Below are 11,139 nucleotides of genomic sequence, written 5' to 3' on the forward strand. Positions count from 1 at the left end.
GTGGTCCTCCTGAGGACAGCCCGGCATCCTCAGGGCCATGTACTCCCTCACCTCAGGTTTAGAAAGTTTGAACGTCACAGGAGGTATTCTAAAACCACCATGCCTCTGGGACCTCAGAACCTGAGACTCCAAGCCCGAACCTTGGGGAGGGGATGGCATGGATGCCCTCCTTCTCTGGGAGGGCTCAGTAGCTCCCAACAAGATGGCGTCCCCTCTCAGCACACTGATGCTCTCCAGAGCCGTCTCTGCTCGGGCACTGTGGCTCTAGACACTGGCTCTGCCTGCAGGAGGGAACAGCCAGGCATTGGCTTGGCCTCTGCTGGGGGGTCAGGGCATGGACAGTGCAGGCAGGAGCCAGTGGACAGCTACCTCTGTCCTGCCCTTGCCACTGCCCAGGCCGGAATTTCGACAAGAATGGTAACATGTTGGACTGGTGGAGCAATTTCTCTGCCCAGCACTTTCGGGAGCAATCGGAGTGCATGGTCGACCAGTACAGCAACTTCTCCTGGGACCTGGCAGACCAGCAGAATGTAAGCGTGCCACCAGCACCAAGGCAACCCCATCCCTGCACTCAGCCCTCACCCCTGGGACAAGGGGAGTGGGGCCTGGGCTTCCATCCCATCTCCTGTGTGCAGGTGAATGGGCTCAGCACCCTGGGAGAAAACATCGCAGACAATGGTGGGGTGCGGCAGGCGTACAAGGTGGGTCCAGGTGGGGTCCCCAAGGATGGGACACGGGAGCCTCAGGAGCTGTGCCCAAGCTGAGGCTGTGTCCTGGGAACCCCTCTACCTGCACTGAGGAGGCAGCACTGCCCAGCACCTCACGGTCATGGATGAGCATCAGGCATTTTCAACCACTTTTGACCCACCTGAGTTGGTGTGGAGGTCACTTTCACCTCTGAGTGCTATGATGGGGTAGGGCTACATGCCCACCAGCCTCAGAAGCCCCAAACACAGCCTTAGCTGTAAGTGCTCATTCTGGTGGGTGTCCAGTGACAGCTGCCTGGTCAGGGCCCTACTAAGCCCTGCCTGCGGAGTCAGGTTCCCAGTGCTGGGCCCTGGAGTCCATACAGGGACCCTGAGTTGGGAGGCAGGGCCCCTACCCAGGGCAGGTCCTGGAGCTAGACCCCGATCCTGCACTGGGATCCAAAGACTCGGGGAGGCCTGGCCGGGCCCAGCCCCCGTTCGGTGCCCACAGGCTTACCTAAAGTGGATGGCAGATGGCGGCAAGGATCAGCTACTGCCTGGACTGGAACTCACCTATGACCAGCTTTTCTTCATCAACTATGCCCAGGTAGCAGCCTAGTACTGGTTCCACCAGTCCTCAGGCCTCTCAGCCCACCATCTTTGCAGGGCCCACTATGGGGTGCCTCCAGGGTCACTGTAGCTGGCCACTCTCCAGAACCAGAGCTACTGGGCCTGGCAGGCTTCCTGGAGAAAGGGGCTGGGGCTGGGCAATGGAAGTCCTCTGAGGAGGAGGCAGCTGCAGGTGTGGAGAGAGAGGAGCCTGCTGCCTTCCCTGGCCCCTCCCCAGAAGGGGCAGCCGGGGCTATTAGGGACTCCTTGCTGCAATGAAGGAGTGCCCCTTTCACGCCCTTCCTGCACTGGCAGGTTTGGTGTGGGTCCTACCGGCCAGAGTTCGCCGTCCAGTCCATCAAGACTGACGTCCACAGTCCCCTAAAGTACAGGCAAGTGTCCCAAGTCCCGCCATCCCTGCCCCCACTCCTGCCCCCCACCCACTGTGGGTCTCAGGCCTCTTCCTCCGCCTATCCACAGGGTCCTGGGCTCCCTGCAGAACCTGGCTGCCTTCTCCGAAGCATTCCACTGCACCCGGGGCACTCACATGCACCCCAGGGACCGATGCCGCGTCTGGTAGCCAAGGCCAAGCCGCAGTGCGCGGCCCACTGCCCACCGCCGCCACCGGGAGGCGTCCGCTCTAAGACTGTGCAGCCGGTAGGGACCAGCGTGCACTCGCGCCTGGCGGCCACTGAGCCCACCACCCACCTGCCCACCGTGCCTGCCTGGAGGACAGCCATGCCAGCAGACACCCGGGATGAGCAGTGCCCGGCACGGATTCCTGGCCCCCGTGCCCCTTCCAGGCTGCGAGGGTCGTGCCCCCATCACAGCCCTATAGACGTGGTCAACTGTCTTCCGCCCACTCCAAAGCGTGTTGTAGTCAAATGTCTGTGAGCTTCAGACTTGAGCTAAGTAAATGCTTCCAAAGAAGACAACTGCCTTGTTTGTAGGAGGAGCCTATGGTCAGTCAGGTGGCAAATTGTGGCCTGATAGGAAGGTTACAGCAAGGAGCTGGTGGGGAGAGAAGGGCTCCTGCCAAGCCTCCCAGGGTTCTACTGCTGGCCAATCCGGCAGTGATCAAGATGTCCCCACTTGGGGGCGGGGGGGGGGGAGGGGGGGCGGGGGGAGGCCAATGGCTCTCACCTGTAATCCCAGCTACTTAGGAGGCTGAAATCAGGAGGATGGCAGTTCAAGGCCAGCCCTGACAAATAGTTCCCAATAACTAGAGCAAAATGGTCTGGAGGTATGGTTCAAGGGGTAGAGCTAAGTTCAAACCCTAGCCCACCAAAAAAGAAAAAAAGAAACCACAGCTCAGATAGGGACCACTGTTTAACTGACTGAAGGAGCTGTGATCAGCAGGTGGCCAAGGAACCAAGGAGCACAGCTGGGAACCTGGACTCTCAGCACTGTATAACTAGAACCCAGAGGCGTAGAATGCAAACTGGCCTCATTGGCTCTGTCTGTAGCTGACCTCTGGGGGTGGTCAAAGCCATTGAGGAGGATACATCAAGGTCACCAAGGCTTGGACTAGAGAGGTTGAGGGAGGTGTTGAGGTGGCCGTCAAAACCCACTCATAGACTGGAGGCCTGAAATAGGAGGGGGACCTGTTAGGACCCCCTAGGGAAGATGGCCAATACTGAATGGAACCAAGACTTCTCTCAACCAGCTGTCCCCCGCAGGCTGCACATTGTGGTTCTCTGATCTGAAAAGGACCTCTGGCACTGGAGCCAGTTCCTGAGTTTCTGATGGTCCCCCTAACTCCACCAGGTAATGTCAAAACCATCTCCTCCTGGAAAACCCAACTAGCCTCCCAGAGGCCTCCAGGCAAGAGCATTGATCCCCATACACACCTACTTCCCCAGCCTGGGCTCCAATTTGGAGCTTGAGGCCAGAGCCCAATCAAACCCTGCCTTGAAAAGAAATGACAGGGTTGTCCCCAGTGCCCCATGGGCCAGAGGTCTGAGGTCTGCAGAGACTGCATGGGTGGGAAGATGGCATCTCGACCCCTCCAACCTGGACAGAGGGGTGGACAGTGTGTGAGGGTGGGTGCAGAGGACGCAGAGTTCAGAGGCAGAGAAGAAACATGCCACCCAGGGACTACACTTTAATGGTTCACCATTGCTCAAGAATCTAGCAAGGTCCAGTATTCTGGTCTGGCAACTCCACAAGGATTCTTCCAGTCCAACTCCCTGCGTGTGCAGAGGCCTGCCAGGTCTGTGGCAGTCAGGGCTGTCACCTCCCACATACCTCGTTGTCACACTGCAGGGCAGCAGGAGCCCTGTCAGGTGGGCCATACTACCCCGGGGCCAAGAGCAGTGGCTACCCACCCAAATACAGACGGAAGCATGCTATCAAGGTGACCTGATCTGTGGGTCACTCCCCTCTATTTGGGGCATAGGTGACCCATGAGGACCACACTAATACCCAACAGGGACACCGTGAACAAACCCAGCCCTCCTCAGTCCTCTCTCTGCCCTACTGTTCTCTATGCAGCCCACCACTCACAGGGGATACCCCTGCCATCTGCTAACACTGCCTCTTGGTCCCCCTCAACCTGTTACCCCCCTGCACATGGGATCACACTGACAGCTATATCCTGGGACTGCTAGTGAGCACAAAATGACATGAATCCTGAGAGGCTGTAGCTCAGTACCTAGCCACGCCAAGTACTGGCCCAGGGGAACTGTGTACACCTGATGGGCGAGAGGAACAAGCAGTGCCCCCCAGACTGGGCTTACCTGGGGTGGCTTGCTGGTGCTGACCTCTGCAGAGATTCCCAGGGCCTGCAGGATGCTCTCCTGAGGGACATAGTCACCGGGGGACGTCTGGGCGAAATGCAGCAGCACTTTGTCACCACCTGTGACAGCAGGCAGGTGATCAGGGTGCCCTGGGAGATTGCCTGTACCTTGCACTCAAAGAGGAAGAGTAGTCCAGCTGGCTGAGCCCAGTAGTCCGACAGCCTGACCCCTACCCAGTTATCAAGATGAGAGAGCTCTTCCGCTCACAGCCCCCACCATGCCCACTCAGGGCACATACCACAGAAGAGCTGTGAGGAGATGGACACACCAGAGAGAGGAACAGGGTATAGCTGCCAATCTCAGCAAGCCTTCCCTGAGGACATGGCCCTGGAGCCCTGCCCAGAAACCCACCTTTGCTGACTACCAGCAGCCCTCCACTCTGCAGCAGGTCTCCAGATAGGTTCCCATGGATGCCAACAGCCTTGGCCTGGAAGGAGAGGAACAGGGTCTAGGTCAGTCCCATAGGGAAGCCCCCAGCAGCTCCCACCACACCCTAGTCCTGAATGACTTTGGCCACCACAAACCTTTGCAGCCACGTCACGCACAGGCTTTCCCAGGGCAGCCGGCAGGATGCTTAAACTGTTGTATCTGCAAAGACACCAGTTCCCTGGCCCAGATCTTTTGGCTGAGCCACAGCCCCTTTGCCTGGCCCATTCTCCTCCACATGCACAGACCGACCAGTTCAGGATCAGACTCTGCTCCACCCACTCATTCCAGCAGAGGCTCAGAGATGGCACCAGGCAACCAGATCGGCAACCAGCCCAGCCAGGAGCAGTTCCCCAAGCCTCTGGGCACCCAGTCTGAGTATGGCTGACCTGGCTGGTGTGCCTCCAGTGGTAGACACCTGTCTAGCAAGTGTGAAGCCCTGAGTTTAAACCCCAGTGCTGCCACAAAAAAAAAAAAAAAAAAAAGGATCTCTGAGTATGGCTGACCTGGGGCCCTGCAGAGGGGGTAGGGAGAAGGCCCTGGGCTAGGTGGGCCCAGGAATATGGTTCAGCTGGCACTGCCAATCACAAAAAGCAGCCTATGGCACTAGAAGGCTGGGGATGGCCCAAATGAAGCATTGGGTTCCCAAGCCTACTGAAGGTAGGTCTGTGTGAAAAGCCTATTTAGAACAACAGCCAAGACAAAACCCCTCAAGAAGGGCTTGCTGGGGGCAGAGTTCAAGCATGATACATTTGATATAAGAACCTTCATAAATGCTACAGTGTACCCACACCCAGCACGACAATTAAAAGAAAAAAAGAAGGGCTGGCAGGAGATGCCAATGCCACCAGAGCAGGGGCAGACTGAGTGGACAGTGGAGCAGAGGGTAGGAGGGTGGTGGCCACCCAGTTCACTCTGCCTCTCGCCAGCCCTGTGCCCCCACACAGGCACACTTACCGCTTGAAGCCCAGTTCCTTGTAGAACTGCTTGCTCTCATCCAGGTAGAGATCTAGAAGGGAAAGTCACAGGTGTGCACACCAGGCCCCATTCCAGCCCCACCCAGGCCTGGATGGCAGGGTAGGGTTCAGGGTCTGGAAGGAAAGGAAAGGGTCCAGAGGTGACCAGTGGAGCTTCCAGAGCAGAATTGAAAGGAACTTTGCCACTAGGCCCAGAGCTCTGCCAGGGCACAACCTGGAAACGAGGCAGGGGGAGAGATGAGCCCATCCAGACATTGCCTAGAGAGAGATGGTCAGGGCTGGGCAGAGGGATCGGTGCCCTGGGTGGGGAAGGGTCACACCTCCTGAGAAGTAGCCACCATCCAGGAACTCCTGAAGGCCCAAAGCTTCGGGCCCAACACCCACAAGGCGCACGCCGTGCTGGTCCAGGAGACCCTTGAGGCTGCTGAGGTCCTTGGCGATCCAGCGGCACACCATGCAGCCAAAGCGCCGCAGCCCGGCCACCACGCACGCCTGCTCCTGCCACAGACTCCGCAACTCCACCGCCTGCGGGCCGGCGCGGTCAGGGGGTGCGGGCCCACTCCCCACGCCCCGCAGTCCCTCCGGTCCTCGTGCTCTGCGCACGGCCAGCTGCACCCACTCTCAGCCTGCGCGCCGCCAGGGGACCCCTCAGGTCCGCACCCCCGCCCGGGTGACCTGTCACCGCGCCAGCGCAGGTGTCCGGTCGCGCCCACCGCCCTATGCCGGCCAGGCCTCACCTCCCCAGTCACTGCATGCTTCAGGACACACGCGCCCACGCGGGCAAGGTCCACGGCACTCATGGCTGCAGCCTCCGGTCCCTGCTCCCGGCTCCCGGCCGCAGCCAGGCCAGCTACTCGCTCATGCGCCGTCCCCAGGCAGAGCCAGGCCCCGCCCCGCCCTCGACCCGCCCACGACCCCGCCCACGACCCCGCCCCGGTCCCCAGGGCTGCCCCACCTCCCGGGACCGCCCCCTAGGTCGCTTGGCCACACCCTGGTCACGCCCCATTCCTTCTGGGTTCTCGTTCCGTTCCTACACCACCCCACCTTCCCAGCTCCAGACTCCACCCCAAGATGGCCGCACCGCAGCACAGACACGCCCCGGACACGCCCCAAGTTCGGTCCTCGATTGTCTGTCCCTTCGCCGAGGCCAGGGGCGGAAGTGGGTCTCCTTATTTGCATATGCATGAGTGCGTTGGCCAATGGCAGCCTTCCACACGTGGTGCGCCTACACCACGTGCGGGAGGGTTGAAGGGAGTCGGAGTGTGTTCTGTAACTGCGGGGCGGGGAGCGCGGTTTGGCGGGATCAGGGTTAAGCTTATTGCAGCGTTCTCTCCCTTACAAGCCTGGCTTGTCTTTAATCATAAAGTACTGTCAATTTCATGCCGGTACATATCAGCTTTTAACCCCCAAACGCTGGGGTAATACGGACCCAAAGGGACAAACAGCAATGCACCGCTTACTAGGTGCCTTGGGAATAGGTTTTTTCCCTCAGTACAGCCCTGGGATGTCTTCTAGAATCACTGAGTTCCCACCAAGCGCCTGAGGCCCAGCTTGACTCGGATAGGAGTCCCAGATGAGCACAAGGTTTGTCGCTCCTAGTGCTGGCCTTGCCTACAGGACCCCCGGAAGAGATGGTAAAGCCAAGGCCCAGGAGGATCCTGGGAGGATGATGGAGCTGGAGACTGAAGGTCCAGGAAGGAAAAAAAGGACCGTGTCACCATGTCAAAAAAGGAACTCATATTATACACGTGTGAAGATGTCATAACGAAAGCCATTATTCTGTGCAATCAATAGGTACAAATAAGGAAAAAGAAGGGGAATTCATTTTCCAGGTAATGAAGGCAGGAAGAGCAAGAGGAGGAAAGGGAGGCGTCTAGGAGTTAATAGCAGCCAGAAACAAGACAGGAGCTGCCCCCAGAGCAGCTCCATCCTGTGGAGGAGGTCTGCCACCTTCCTGGGAGCTGGAGCAGCCAGTTTCAGAGGCACCCGCAGAAGAAACCCAAAGAGCAGGGACTCCATCCGCCTGCCTCTGCGCCTCTGGTAGTAACTGGCTGTGCAGGAGCCAAGGGGGAGCCCACAGAGGGAAGAAAGAGGAGTGCAGAAGATCACAGCCAAGCAAGTGACCAAAGAGCACAGCAGGCTACTCAGACACATGCGTTGTGTACGTGTTCACACGTAAATTGGAAAGAGGCAGCTAAATTGTGTGGGGAGGCAAAAAGGTAATCATTTAAATGAGGAATTCTTTCAGTGCTCTTGATTTCCTTGAGGATAAGGGTGTTGCTTTTTCTCCCAGTGTAGGGAGGGCATCTTTCACACAGTAATTTCATCTCCTACATTTATGAAACAGAAGAGAGGGCTGGGTGTGGCACGACGTGCTTGTAATCCCGGCTATGTAGGAGGCAGGTAGGAGGAATGGAGTCTGAGGCCAGCCCCAGCAAAAAACGAGAGGTATGCTGTGGATTGGATCTGGCAGCTGGGGAGGTCCATCAAGTAGCCACCTCCACAGGCCACCTCACTTTATCTCAGAAGGTTGGACTCAAGGAAGGCCACCCAGCAGGAAGCCCAGAATGTGGGTCCCAACCCCTTTGCCTTGTTCCCATGTCACCTGTTCTTTCACTTGGCCCCTCCCTGATAAGTTTGCCTTGCTGTGTCTTGCGGACTGTAGCCAGGGTGACAGGCGTTCTCTAGGCATTTCTTCTTATTTATCAACCTCCCCTCCACACACTGATGTCTTGGGGTGTTTGGGTGGAGGTGTCCCCAACTAGTTGAGGGCCCAGGTCATTAGTCCTCAGCCAAGCTAGCCCCGCAAATTGAGAACAGTAAAATGACACTGAGAACCACAAACCCCATGAACTGGAGTCTGGAAGGGAGGTCCTCTTTCTTGATTTATCCAGCGGTGGAAGACAGGATGAAGCCAGTAAGTCTGTGGTTTACCAAGCCTGCAAACCATGCCAGCTGTTACCACATAACCATGGAGGAGACGTCTCCTGTGTTCCCCAACCACTGATCAACAGCCTAGGTGACCAGACATCTCATACATCTAAGGATGGCTCCTGCTGGGCACTGCTGTGGGCCTGGCAGGAGTGTGGCAGCTGCCGTGGGTTTGCTTCAGCCCTGAGCAGCAGGAGAGTCAAGGCCATGGTTCGGGGAGTGAAAGGACCCCACACACCTTCTGTCAAACGGGGTTCAAATCCTACCACTAGCCCTGTGAGAAGAGAACTGGTGATTCCTAACCATCAATAATTGATGGATGGGGAAGGGAACGGGTGGTCCCAGGGCCAGGTAGGGATGGTTTGAGTTGTCCCCGGGCCAGGATGTGAATAACCTATAGGCATTAGTAATTTAAAAGAAGGCTCAGAGAAGGAGAAGAATATTCAACCTGAAATACAGTATTCAGTCATGTATGTTCTATGAGTCCCAAACTTTCTCTAAGTCTAGCCTGCCTCAGACTGACAGATGAGAGAGCGCCTTAGGGGGAAAGACCTGCCCCAATAGACCAGGAGCCCAGATGGAATAAAAGCCAAAGAAAAGGGAGCCAGTAAATATGGACAAACTCTGTCCTTCTTAAGCAAGTGCTTCTATCCCTGCTGCCACTGCCTGGGGACATTAGCTTCCAGGGCCTTTTCCTTTTCTCCTGAGGCCTCCCGGCTTTTTATTGTATTCAAGGACTCTAATCCCTTGTTTTATTTTTTGTTGGTTTTTTTTTTTTTTTGGCGGTGCTGGGGTTTGAACTCAAGGTCTTGGGATTCCTGGGCAGGCACTCCACTGCTTGAGCCACGTCCCCCAGCTCCACTGCTATTATTACTTTTGGTGGCATGTTGTAGGGTTTGTCCTGTGTGAGCCCCATCTATATCTCTTCTGCATTTCCTGTCCACTGAGAAACCCTAGAATCAGTGATACCCACAAGTGTGCGTCCCCTCAGGGTTCCTGCACAGGTGCCTGAGGACTCATTCATCCACATATTTATTGTGTGGGGGTGAGACAAGGCCCTGTTCCCTATAGCTAGAGGGGGGACTGGTCAGGAGGGTGCTTTAGGGGACCCCCTACTGTAGCAGGGAGGAGGATCAGAAGAAAACAAACTAGGCCTGAGTCCTGAGAAAGGAGCAGGGAGGTAGGGATGGAAAAGCAGAGAGAAAAAACCTGAGAAATCTGAACACGAGGAAGGTCACGTAGCACCGGGGAGGGGAAAGTCAGGTAGCACTAGGGTAAAGTGGCCAATAAAATTAAACATAACCATATATGGATTAGACCTTGCTTTTTACTTCTGTAACCTGCGTGCAAGGGTATATAAGGTGAGACCCCTTTGTTCTTGGGGCCCAGCCTTTGGACACGAGTCCACTGGGTCTGTGCTGACACAATAAAACATTGCTTCCTGCTAAATTGCCTCAGTGTCCCGTATCTCAGCTAGCAACTTCCTGCAACACTACCATCCCCATCTACTTTGTCTGATGGATACCTGGCCCTCAGAGCTGGCCCTGAGTCCCTGGGCTGCCCACCAAGGTTGCCCTCCTGGGCTGCCTACTGCCCCTCTCATCTCACCCCGGGTTCTCAACTGGTCACCATGTTTCCTCCCTGCCCAGTGTCCTTGTGGGCATGCTGCAGGCTGCTCAGGCCAGCCAAACCCCAGCTACTTCCCTCCCTTGGCCAAGGGTACTTACAGGCACTGCTGGCCCAGTGGGTCCTGACTGAGCAGCTGGGTAGCTGGGATACAGAGGCCAGACCCGCACCAGCAGGCTGGGGCTGTCTGCTTATATGGGCCCAGCCTGTGGAGCTGACACCTGGGCTCCAGCCATACAGCACTATCAGCCCCACTGTGGTGGTCCCGCCACTACCCACTCACCAAGGTTCTGGCTACATCTTGTCACTTTTCCTCTCTCCCCTGCTTCTGTGCTACCTACCCCTCTCTAGGCTGAGCACACTCTCCCTGACCTCAGGTCCCCATCTTCCCACAGCTGTAGGGTGGTGTCTCAACCCTGGCCCATTGGCAGGGAGGCTATTCAGAAGCCCACGACACCATGGCTGGGGCCCACAGTGCTGGGAATCACGAGCTCCAGGGAGACAGTGGCTGCTGGGTGAAGGACCCACCCACTAAGGTGACACCTGGAGCACTACCTCAGGAACATTACATATAGCTCTGGGGGCAGGGTTTGGGGTCCTGGTGTTTTGAGAGGTGCTTAAGCTGCTTTTGCTGAAAAGCACTGACTCCTTCCTTGGGCCCATGAATTAACTAAACACAGGAGAAGCTTGGTATCTGCCTCCATTTTGTAACTATTATCCTTTGAGCCATTCTTTCCTGCACCCCCCAAATGAGGACAATTACCTGTAGTGATGGAGCTGCACCCTGGAGCAGGAGTAATCATCTCATGGGAACCAGATTGCTCCCCTCAAGTGATGACAGCGGTAAGAACTTCTCCAGACCCCTTCTCAGAGCCCTGGGACTGAGATAATGGTCAGCCAGAACACACCTGTGACTGGGACTGCTTAACTATGCATACATTTGTGCCCTGCCCCCATCCACTTAAACCTATAGCTCATGTCTGTACCCTAAAGATGGCTGAAAACAGGCTGAGTGCCTTCTCTGCTCTTCCCACATCATGTCTGAGCCCTGTAATAAACCTCCTTTCTCTGTCCTTCACTATGCTT

General features: G+C 56.6%; 2 protein-coding genes across 5 annotated transcripts in view; one reads left to right on the forward strand and one right to left on the reverse strand.

Moving 5' to 3' along the window:
• The window catches only part of Mmel1 (membrane metalloendopeptidase like 1), a 30,040-nt gene extending 27,797 nt beyond the window's left edge, over positions 1-2,243 (forward strand). Inside the window, exons 18-22 of one of the 4 annotated variants that reach the window (XM_074081546.1) lie at positions 397-530; positions 636-701; positions 1,220-1,293; positions 1,611-1,687; positions 1,776-2,243. In XM_074081546.1, coding sequence (XP_073937647.1) covers positions 397-530; positions 636-701; positions 1,220-1,293; positions 1,611-1,680 — 344 coding nt within the window. In that variant the 3' untranslated portion in view covers positions 1,681-1,687; positions 1,776-2,243. Of the gene's footprint in view, positions 1-396; positions 531-635; positions 702-1,197; positions 1,294-1,610; positions 1,688-1,775 lie in introns of all 4 variants that reach the window. The other 3 variants (XM_074081544.1, XM_074081545.1, XM_074081547.1) reach the window with 3 other exon arrangements.
• A 1,141-nt stretch (positions 2,244-3,384) lies between these two features.
• Prxl2b (peroxiredoxin like 2B) lies at positions 3,385-6,392 on the reverse strand. Its single transcript, XM_020171468.2, has 7 exons — positions 6,234-6,392; positions 5,817-6,021; positions 5,477-5,528; positions 4,618-4,681; positions 4,445-4,520; positions 4,034-4,152; positions 3,385-3,554 (listed from the first exon to the last, which is right to left on the reverse strand). The coding sequence occupies exons 1-7, from the start codon at positions 6,294-6,296 to the stop codon at positions 3,528-3,530; spliced, it is 606 nt and encodes a 201-aa protein (XP_020027057.1). The 5' UTR covers positions 6,297-6,392; the 3' UTR covers positions 3,385-3,527.
• Between the last annotated feature and the right edge of the window lie 4,747 nt (positions 6,393-11,139).

This window comes from Castor canadensis, chromosome 7 (genome assembly GCF_047511655.1).
Source record: "Castor canadensis chromosome 7, mCasCan1.hap1v2, whole genome shotgun sequence".
In the NCBI taxonomy this organism is placed as follows: Eukaryota; Metazoa; Chordata; class Mammalia; order Rodentia; family Castoridae; genus Castor; species Castor canadensis.